The 10,946-nt window shown below is 61.3% G+C and overlaps 2 protein-coding genes across 2 annotated transcripts in view; both read left to right on the forward strand.

Annotated features, from left to right (window-relative positions):
- EFL1 (elongation factor like GTPase 1) overlaps positions 1 to 1,145 on the forward strand; it is a 48,386-nt gene extending 47,241 nt beyond the window's left edge. The window contains exon 20 of the mRNA XM_004617540.2: positions 844 to 1,145. Coding sequence (XP_004617597.1) covers positions 844 to 1,032 — 189 coding nt within the window. The 3' untranslated portion in view covers positions 1,033 to 1,145. The remainder of the gene's footprint in view (positions 1 to 843) is intronic.
- A 4,754-nt stretch (positions 1,146 to 5,899) lies between these two features.
- On the forward strand, positions 5,900 to 10,166 carry MEX3B (mex-3 RNA binding family member B). Its single transcript, XM_004617610.3, has 2 exons — positions 5,900 to 6,857; positions 7,583 to 10,166. Exons 1-2 carry the CDS (start codon positions 6,602 to 6,604, stop codon positions 8,998 to 9,000), a joined length of 1,674 nt encoding a protein of 557 aa, XP_004617667.3. The 5' UTR covers positions 5,900 to 6,601; the 3' UTR covers positions 9,001 to 10,166.
- Positions 10,167 to 10,946: the final 780 nt, after the last annotated feature.

Raw genomic sequence — 10,946 nt, forward strand, 5'->3', positions numbered from 1 at the left:
CGAGCCCGACCCTGCCCGTCCCCACTCTGAGCAGGGCTTGTGTGGTCAGCGTCCACCTCTGACAGCTGCAGCCTGGCGGAGGGCTCAGAGGCGGGCCAGCCACGTCTCTCTCTCCTGCCACCCTCCTTCAAGGGCTGTAGGCCCTGACCGAGCAATCGGGGAGATGTCCCGAGGGGGGCAAGTGGGCCCTGTCTGCCTCTGCTGTCGGCCACCTGAGCAGGGCTGGCCTTCCCTTCTATCCCTCCCAGAAGCCACCTCTGTGAAAACTGTCCCCAGACTAGGACCAACTGGCTCTGGGCCCAACAGAGGCCAGGAGTCTACCAGGCAGGCACCGGCCCAGGGCAGAGTCCAGTCCTACAGCTCCCTCTCCTGTTTGATGCCCAGTGCAGAGTAACCAAGAACATGCTCGAGGTGCTGGCCAGGCCCGAGGCAGATGCTGATCCCACCGTGTCTGGGACAACGGGGGCTTTTCCCAAGGGTCTCTCTCCTTCAGACTCGCTGCCGAGGGTGTGCTCTGGGGCCCGTGGCCTGCGTGCTCCTCCCCCTACCCCATGATAGCCTGGTGTCCGTGTGCCCCCCCATGATGGCCCATGGTCCATGTGCCTCCCATGATGGTCATGGCCCATGTTCCCCACTGTGCCCCCCCCCGTGACTACCCGTGGTTCGCGTGTCCCCCCAATGATGGCCCAGTGTCTGTGTTGATCCCCCCATGACGGCCTGTGTGTTCAGTGGCATCCCTCAGGCAGGTGCCACGGTCACTTCACTACCTCGGCCGACGGGTCTGAACTAAAGCAAAGGTCTAAACTTAAGCCTAACAGTGCATTCTCCGCCTTTTCTTACAAGATCATCCCCAGTGACCCCTTCTGGGTGCCGACCACCGAGGAGGAGTATTTGCACTTTGGGGAGAAGGCGGACTCTGAGAACCAGGCCCGGAAGTACATGAATGCTGTGCGGAAGCGGAAGGGGCTGTACGTGGAGGAGAAGATTGTGGAGCACGCGGAGAAGCAGAGGACCCTCAGCAAGAACAAGTAGCAGCCGCTTCGGGCCGGCTCCTGCCTCCCCCAGCACGTGGCCTCACTGAGCTTTCCCGTGCTGTCATGTGCATTGTCAATAAAAGTCCTGGCAGTTCCTTTGGACGGAACATTCCCCCAGTGTCTTGGTGCTTGATTCCGGTCTGCAGCAGGAAGTGTGTAAATAAAAATGGGGAGTGGTCAGGGGACCTGGCAGGCTGGGCGCTGTCCCCTGCTGTCACCCTCAGCGTGTTTCAGGTTCTTGGGCTCTCGGCATTTCTAGCATCGAGAGACCAGCACCAGGCAGAAGTTGAGCTCCAGCCCTCTGCCAGCCTTGCGTTGGTCGTGGGTGGCCCCTCCACTAAGTCAGTGACGTTTCAGACAGGCGCAAGCTGAGGACCACCCTGCACCTCCTTTAGAGAAGCAGATTCGGCTGGAGCAATGTAACAGCGGGGAGGGCGCTTGCCTTGCACGTCACTAACCTGTGTTCGATCCCCAGCACCCCAAATTGCCTCCAGAGCCTGCCAGGAGCGATCCCTGACCACAGCCAGGAGAACTACTCAGCATTGCTGGGTGTGGCAAAAAAAAAAAAAATAGTCTATAGCTCTGGCCGGCTGTCATGGTCATTTTCTCTGCGATATTTGAATTCCTGCATGCTGCCACATGTGGCCAACCCAGACGAGGGCCATAGTGTGGCTTGGCTGTTTTTAACTTGTGGTCATCTCTGAAGCAGTGGATTTTGGTTGGGTCTCAGTGTGAGCAGTGACATGGGCTGCACCCGCATTCTGTTCTCAACATCACCCGGTGGCTGGAGAGGGCGTGCGAAGCTCACCCTCAGGTGCTGTGCCGTGAGTGGGCACTGCTTAGTCGGCAACTTAGGAGAGCGGTGGAAAGCTCCCTGGCCTCTATTTCACAGAAACAGGTACTGAGTTGTTCTACATCGTTCTCTAGGAGCTCGAGCCACTGGCACCCCATGTCTGAGGTCATAGTCACGGAACACATGTTCCAGAAGCAGGCAGCAGGATCAGATGGAAGGAGGGAGCCACAGCTGGTCCCACGTCTTGCCGCGACCTGGGAGCAAGTGTAGCCCTTGCTCTCCTGTGTGCCATGTCCATGGGGGAGTGCCTAAGGCCAGGCTTGATCCAGAGACAGAAATGGGATTTTCTGGCTTCACAGTAACTCAGCAAGAATTCAAAGAAGCTTCTGGGAAAGTGCTGCTTCAAATTGTGGAGTCTCTTGCTGTAGATGAAAATTCATAGCTCAAGATGTAATTATTACTCTAGCCATCTTGTAAGGGAATTGTTTTCCTGGAAGGCAGAGCATGGCCTCGGATCCTGGGCCCCCACGGGCCTGTAGAGGGACTGGCCTAGAGCCCTCTGTCCCCAGTGGGTTCTCTGGACAGGGAGCAGTAGCCCTGCAGGGCCAGAGGGGTCTCTCCACACTGAGCGCAGACTCTGCAGCAGGTGCCCCAGTTCCATTCCCAGCACTGCCCGGTCCCCCGAGCTTCGCCGGCTGGACTCAGGACCCCAACCCACCTGTCAGATAAAAGGGTGGGAAGCAGCACGCACTGTGTCTTTGTGTCTATCACTTGCCTTGAACGTGTCTTTGTGTATTGTGTGTCTGTGACTTGAGTGCCTTTGTGTATTCTGTGCGTCTTTGTGTCTGTGTGCATGTAGCCGGTCCTGTGGTGCCCTGGAGGCTGCCCTGCTGGCCATGGCCCAGAGAGGCAGGTGGGATGAAGATTTCAGTGACATCTAGGGAAGGACATGCCCCGCCTTTTAAGGGCAGCTTGGCTGGCCCCTGTGCAGATGGGCTGTGGGATAACAGAGGCCCCTGTGCCTGGGGTCCAGCACGTGATGGGCAGGCAGCTGTCAGCCACAGCCACAGACGCACTCCTACAGACACAGAGGCCTGCAGTTGGGGACAGCAGGACAGTGGTGTCTGTATGCCACTGACGGGTCAGTGAGCATGGTCAGTCACCTCCATCTGCTCCACCCTGCGCTCTAAACACAGGAACCAAGGCTGCTCTGCTGCCCCCTGCTGCCAGGGCTTCATGTCATGTTTGCCCACATGGCACTGCCCATTGCGGCCCCCACAGGCCCTCCAGACAGGCATGGACACACTGAAACTGGACCAGAGAGAGACAGGCAGACTCTTCCCTAACACGCCTGTGCCTCCTGGCAGGCTGCAGGAAGGGGTGCTGAGGAGACACCCCACTTTCAGATTTCCAGGGGGGGCTGCAGGAAGGGGTGCAAGGAAACACCCTACTTTTGGGGCACATGTGACACCTAAGAGGTCAGGATTGCTGACAATGAGAGATGTTGAGATATTGAGATGATGTCGAGTGATGGTGAGAGTCATGGCAGTAACCTTGGGGAAGAGGGAGGTATCGGGGCTGGTGTCTACACTGCAGTGGTGGGGTTGATGGGGCCGTGGAGGGTCGGAGTTGGCATCTACACCACAGTGGCGGTAGTGATGGGGCTATTGAGGGTCGGGTTGGCATCTGTGGTGGCATCAATGAAGATGGTGGTGAGTTAGAGGTTACTGCCTGGGCTCCCAGGAACTTCTCTGGGACTTTGCTTTCTCCCCTCAGCCACACTCCCGCTTGGCACGAAGGGGTGTGTAGCACTGGCCAGCTTGCCAGGGCAGAGTCCCAGGGGAAGGTGGCTCCCTCCTTGCCCACTCCCTGCTCATCTTGGCTCCCATCCTCAAGCGGGCTGTTGCTCCCAGAGAGTAAGGAAAGCATGGGCGCGGCTTCCCGGCCCCCAGAGGAAACACTTCCGAAATGGTTCCCCGAGCACAGCAACCTTCAGCAGGCTGCAGAGCCCCCGCTCACAGCAGTCACAGCTCACCACTCACCCACCGCCAGGCACTGTGTCCTGCCCGGAGGGAAGTACCGGGAAGCGTGTGTGCACAGGATGTATGTGCATGCATATGTACATTGTGTGTGTGCTAAAGCAGTATACAGTTACACTTTCCTCACTGCCCGGCACACACTCACATGCACAGACACCTGCACACACAGTCACATACAGGCCCATCTGCAGGCACACATCCATCCACGCAGTCACAGCTGCATGTGCACATTCACATATGTGCTGGCATCACAGCTGCACAACCCATTCGTGTGCACACTTGCATACACACATGTTCTGGTAAGATCTTTTCTGTTTATGAGGCACCTTTCACCATAGTGGGTCATCGTCTAAATATTCCCCACCCTGAGGTGGGAGGGAAATTGGTGGCCGCCGAGGATTCCTGTCCAGACTTCTGTTTTTTCTCCATTCTTTCAGCCCTGGCTGGATTCCCTGCTTCCTGGCAACCGGTCAGCTGGTGTGTGCACCTCTAAGATAGCATATGCACAGCCCCACTTTGTTCACCATCCAGTGTCGTTTCCAGTTGTTCAGGCCCCCCAGCTTCCTCCCTTCTGGTGCCCTGGGCTCTGCTCTTTGACCCACCACTCTCATTCTGGCTTCCATTCGCTCCTTCATTGATTCTTTGTCTGTACTTAGGAGGGGTGTCTTGCCGTATATCTGACTTGCTGTGTCCATCCCTCCCTGCTCACAGCTGACAGGTAGCTATGCTGGTGTTGGGCCATTTTGGTTCCTAAGCCACTTATCTATCCAGATTTAGGGGTGCTATTTCCCAGAGGGAGACCCCGCCTGAGCATGAGCCCATCAGGACTTGGCCTTGACTTTCGGGGTGCAGGGGGGAAATGCTGCTTGACTGGTCTGGGCTTGGCTGGGGTGTCAGGTGTCTGTGGGAGACTGGGCCCCCGGGACCAGCTGGGCGGGCCCTATAAATCCCGTGGCCAGGGGCTGAGCTGTTGGCCCGTAGCAAACCTGACAGGTCCTGCCCCCCTGGGCGAGGAAGGACACTGACAGATGTGCTGATGCCCCAGTGTTGCCTCCGCTGGGAGACCACAGAAGCCTGGGCATCCACGCTGGTGCGGGGACAGGTGTGTCTTGGGCTCGGGCTCGCAACCCCTGGGAGCACGAGCGACTTTCTTTACCTGGGACATGCCTCAGCAAGGGCACCAGGCCCGAATTTGCCTCATCTGGTGTCTCTGAAGAAAAGGCCCCTGGTGGCCCCATCTGGAGGTAGCTCAGCCTCTGGGGATGGAACGGTTTTGGGGCAGGAACTCAGTCTGTCCTGTGGGCAAAGTGCAAACGTGGAGCCTTCGGGTGCCTTTCCCCCGCCTCTGTGGCCTCCTTTGGGCAGCCTCTCCTGCTCCTCAGAGGTCACACTCGAGTCCCGAAACCAGGTGGAGAGAAAAGGGCTCTGGCAGCGGCTCCTCTTGGGAGAGGGCGAGGCGAGGGGCGCAGGGAGGCGCGATTTCCCCCGGGAACAATCAGCACCCCGGGCCCAGACAGCTCCAGGTGAGCCGCCGCGCCCGCGCTCACCGGTTCTCCTGGTCCCCGCCCATCCTCGGGGCTGCGCGCGCCCGGGGCGAGGAGTGTCCCTCCCCGCGCTGGGCGCTGGTCCGCTGCCCACGGGGTCGCGCAGGGAACACCGGGGACCCCGCCCCCAACCCCGGGATCGCCTGTCTCCGGGCCTGCGGGTCTGAGCCGGCGGCCACATGGTTCCATTGTGCCCCGCAGACGTCCCGCTGCGCGGCCCGCCGCCCAGCCCCGGCGCCGCGAACAAAGGAAGCGCAGCGCGCGCGGCCCGAGCGGGCAGCCCGGGCCGGCCTCGCCGCCTCCCTCCGGCTCGCGGGCGGCTGGGGACGGCCGGGTAAGGGCCGCAGCTCGCCGGCCGGCCGCCACCCCCACCCGCCGCCGCGGGAGCCTCACAAAGAGCGGCGGGGCGGGGCCGCGCGCGCCTTAAAGGGCCGGCGCGCCGCGCTCATTGCGCATGTCGAGGGGCGCGGGCGGGGTCGCGGGCGTCCCCGGGGCGTGTGCGGGGCGCGGACCGAGTGTCGCCGCGGGGGCCGCGCCCGCCCGTGTGTCCCGCGCTCTCGGCGCGGACAATAGACGGTCCGAGAACGCTAACGGGCCCGCCCGGGGGCCGGGCGCGCGCGCTTCGCTCCGGGCACGGGCAGCGGGTCCTGAGCCGGCCGGCCGCAGCGACAACAAAGAGCGGCGCCCGCGCGCGGGAGGGGCGGAGGGCGCGCTGTGCCCGCGGCCTCCGCCCGCCCCCGCCGGCGCGCGCCAATCGCCGCCCCCCGCCCGGGTGTCAGCAGCATTGTAGTGTCAGCTCCCGCCGTGACGTTGCGCCGCCGGTCCCCCTCCGGCGCGTCTGGCTGCGGACGCTCAGTCCAGAGGCGGGGAGGAGCGGCGGGGAGGGGCCCGAGCAGCAACGCGCTGTCGCCGCCGCTCGCTCGGCGCTCGGCATTGTGGCCAGCGAGCCGGCGCGGGGGCCACGCGCGGCCGCAGCTCCCGCTCGCCCCCACCGCGCCCGCTGCCGCGCCCGGGGCGGGAACCCCGGCGGGGGCGCCTGCAGCCGCTGCCCCGCGCCGTGGCCGAGGCCACGGAGCCCTCGGCCGCCCGCCGGCCTCCCCGCCCCTGACCACTCGCTTCCCGGCTGCCTTTGTGGCCGCAGCGCCTCGCCGCCGAGCCCGGGCCGGCGGGGGCGCGGCGCACGGCCGAGCCATGCCCAGCTCGTTGTTCGCAGACCTGGAGCGCAACGGCGGCGGCGGGGGCGGCGGCGGGGGCGGCGGCGGGGGCGAGACCCTGGACGACCAGCGTGCTCTGCAGCTCGCGCTGGACCAGCTCTCGCTGCTCGGGCTGGACAGTGACGAGGGCGCCGCGCTCTATGAAAGCGAGCCGCGCAAGAAGAGCGTGAACATGACCGAGTGCGTCCCGGTGCCCAGCTCCGAGCACGTCGCCGAGATCGTGGGGCGGCAAGGTGGGTCTGGGCAGGGACCGGGGCGCTGGCCGCCGCCCGCGGGGAGGTGCGGGGGCCGGAGAGCCGGGAGCAGCAGCGGCAGCAGCAAGAGGAGGAGGAGGAGGAGGAGGAGGAAGAACCGCGCGAGGGGCCAGCGCCCCAGACAAAGAAAGTGCAGGCGGGCTGGCTCGGGGCGCCGCGCCTGGGCCGGGGCGGGCCGCCCTGGCTCCTGCTAAAACCACCGCCTGCTCCCCCGGCGCCCCCCACCGCACCCACCCCGGGAAAGGGGATTTAAATGCTGGTGCTGGGGGGAGGGGCCCGCTCGTTCCTCGGGAGGGGGAGGAGGAGTGCGGCGCCCCAGGAGGAGGCTGCTAGGTTTCTGCACAGCGGAATGGAGCCGAGGAACAATGGGGTCCCGGGGCCAGGACATCGCCACCTCGGCCGCCTGTGCCCCAGCGCCCGTGTCGCGTCCCCAGGGCGGGCGGCGCGCCCCGCGGGGTCCCGGGGGGCACCTCCGCGGCACTTTTTCGGGGCGACTGCGGGCGAGCAGGCGAGCGCCTCGCGGGAGGAACCCGCTTCGAGGCTCGGAGCGAGACTGGGCTCCGGGGTCCGCGAGGGCGCCGCCCCCTTTCCGCCCATCGTGCGTCCCGCGGCCCCCGCCGCCCTGGTCCCCACGGTGGCCCCGGGATAATGGGCGTGTCTGTCTCTCTCTCCAACTCCCTCTCCTGCACCCGCCCCCCACCCAGGTTGTAAAATCAAAGCGCTGCGCGCGAAAACCAACACTTACATCAAGACCCCAGTCCGCGGGGAGGAGCCCGTCTTTGTTGTGACGGGCAGGAAGGAGGATGTGGCCATGGCCCGGAGGGAGATCATCTCAGCCGCAGAGCACTTCTCCATGATTCGTGCCTCCCGGAACAAGAGCACGGCCCTCAACGGCGCGGTGCCCGGCCCCCCAAACCTGCCGGGCCAGACCACCATCCAGGTGCGCGTGCCCTACCGCGTGGTGGGACTGGTGGTGGGGCCCAAGGGTGCCACGATCAAGCGCATCCAGCAGCAGACGCACACGTACATTGTGACGCCCAGCCGCGACAAGGAGCCCGTGTTCGAGGTGACAGGCATGCCCGAGAACGTGGATCGCGCCCGCGAGGAGATTGAGGCGCACATCGCGCTGCGCACGGGCGGCATCGTGGAGCTCACGGAGGAGAACGACTTCCACGCCAACGGCACGGACGTGGGCTTCGAGCTGCACCACGGCGCCGGCGGGGCCGGCCCGGGCAGCCTGTGGAGCAAGCCCACGCCCACCCCGAGCCGCAAGGCCTTTTCCAGCTACCGCAACGACAGCTCCAGCTCGCTGGGCAGCGCCTCCACTGACTCCTACTTTGGCGGGGGCACAGGCGGCAGTGCCGCTGCCACCCCGCGCCTGGCAGACTACAGCCCCCCTAGCCCCGCGCTCAGCTTCGCGCAGGGCGACGGCCACAACGGGCACGGCTACGCCTACCCAGCCGGGGACGCCCCAGCACCCTCGCCTGACGCTGGCACCGAGCTTCAGCCCGCCTTCGACCCGGCTCCCGCGCCGCCTGCTGGGGCGCCGCTGCTCTGGGCCCAGTTCGAGAGGTCTCCAGGGGGCGGCCCCGCCGCGCCAGTGGCCTCGTCCTGCTCCTCTTCCGCTTCTTCGTCTGCGTCCTCCTCCTCCGTGGTCTTCCCCGGGGGCGGTGCCGGTGCCCCCACCAATGCCAATCTGGGGCTGCTGGTGCACCGCCGGCTGCACCCGGGCGCCAGCTGCCCGCGCCTGTCCCCACCGCTGCACATGGCCCCCGGGGCCGGCGAGCACCACCTGGCGCGCCGCGTGCGCAGCGACCCGGGAGGCGGGGGCCTGACCTACGCCGCCTATGCCAACGGGCTAGGGGCGCAGCAGCCCGACACATCGGGCTCATCCTCGTCGTCCAGCTCCTCCTCCAGCTCGTCGTCCTCGTCCTCGGGGCTGCGCCGCAAGGGCAGCCGCGACTGCTCCGTGTGCTTCGAGAGCGAGGTGATCGCCGCGCTGGTGCCCTGCGGCCACAACCTCTTCTGCATGGAGTGCGCCAACCGCATCTGCGAGAAGAGCCAGCCCGAGTGCCCCGCGTGCCACGCCGCCGTCACGCAGGCCATCCGCATCTTCTCCTGAAGCCACGTGTGGCGCCCGGCCCGCCCCGCCCCCCCCCCCCGCACGCTCCGCCCCGGCACCGGCACCGCAGCACCAGCTCAGAGCAGGCTGTGTCCCCGCCGATGGCGAGGGCGATGGCGAGGACTTTCCCCGGCGGGAAGCGTCCCTAGAAGAGAGCCCCGAGAGTTTCCCAGCTTCTCCTAGAAGGAGGACCGAGCGCGCTGCGGGCTGTGGGCGCTGCGGGTCTCCGGGGCCGGCCCCTGACACCTGAACAAAGCGGATCCTGTTGGAATGTTCGTGTGAGGCCCACGAGTTCCTGTGAAGCCAGGGTACTGCAGCTTTATTAACGGGAAAGAAACTGTAACATATCTCTTATATATTAAAAAAAAAAGAAAAGAAAAGAAAAAAAACATTTCAAAGTTTTAAAGAGAAATTGCATTAATACAGATTGAAGTATTTTATTCTTTTTTGACTTGAAAAATTATATTTCATATTGCAAAGATGTTTACAAGTATTTTAATTTAAGTTCAGTGAACTTTTTTGTAGCTGGGTTAAATCTTTTTATTTTAATATGGCCTTATGGCAAAGAACACTGTATTATTTTAATAATCACACAATTGTGACGGATTTACAAACCATAAAATGTGTAATGTTTTGAACAGGATTCTGTTGGGATGGAGATTTTATAGGTGCAGACATATCTAGCTCTGATTCACCTGGCATATTTTCTATTTGGTGATACAAGCATATTTTATTCTATATTATTACAAAAACACGGAAACGTATAACCATGTCAAAAGGAACTCTTGAGCTTTCTAACATTTGTATAAATAGAATTCAGTGCAAGTTAGCAGAATTCTGTTGCACCACATTCTAGTTTTAGTATTTCTATTTTAATACATTTGTTTATCACTCGTTTCTGTATATGTAGTTGATGTTACTTGAGCTTAAATGTACTTTACTGAGCAAAGTTTAAAAAACAAAGTATATTTTATTTTATGATAAAGGGTCTTTAACCTCATGGTCAAATACTAATATTATATTTGCTGAGACAAGATTTGAAATTGTATCAAGAGTTTTATTTTTCTGACATTTAAAGTTCTACATAATAAAGGTAAAACTTAAGTAATGGTGCTACTTCATTTTTTAAGTATTTCTATATAAATAAAATATTGGAGAAAATCTAATCTGTGTGCTGGCTCGATTTCTTGCTTCGGCCTCTTAATCAAGCCTTGAGCCTGGGGACTGGGTGCTGGGGTATTTGGGCAGGACTGTGACTTGTGACAGACTTGTTTGCTGGGGCGTCCAGGTGGTGCCTACAAGACTTAGGGACTTGCTAGTATCTGCTTCGCAGTGTTTTCTTGGCCAGAGCAGGCCAGAGCTGTGAGCCTGGCACTCTCTTGGGAGCTCAGGAAAATGTTTGCTTTCTGCTAAATGAGAAGACAGCTCCCAAAGCAATGGGGTTAAAAAAAAAAAAAAAAAACCCAAAACACACTCAATGCCTTACTTAATGTTCAGGCCCAATCTATCACTTTTGCCTAAAACATCCAATAAGCTACAGCAAAAATAAATGGAAGCACAGATGTTCCAGAGGTTGGTTCCCACCCAGGGTCCGGTGTCCAAGGGTCCCAGCTGGGCTCCAGGGCTGTGTGGACCTGGCCAGGCCAGTCTTAATAGGCTTCTGCTTGTCTGTGGGCTAATTGGTGTTGACGGCGGTGTTAACTGTTTGTTGTTTGAGAGTTTTTGTTCGCTCTTGGCAGCTACACCTGTTCCCCGGATGGGCGCTTTGTGGAGCCCTGGAGCCTGGCCTGGGATTGATGGGCATCTGCCTTGTACACGGCCCCAAAGGGGCAGACCCTGCACCAGTGGCCAGTGAGGGCCCAGCCCTTCATCCCAGAGGGCTGCGAGGGCTGAGTCCCCCTGACACGCCTCATGCCTCAGGAGTCTCCTTTTCCCCAATGCAGGGC

This window comes from Sorex araneus, chromosome 6 (genome assembly GCF_027595985.1).
Source record: "Sorex araneus isolate mSorAra2 chromosome 6, mSorAra2.pri, whole genome shotgun sequence".
Classification (NCBI taxonomy): domain Eukaryota; kingdom Metazoa; phylum Chordata; class Mammalia; order Eulipotyphla; family Soricidae; genus Sorex; species Sorex araneus.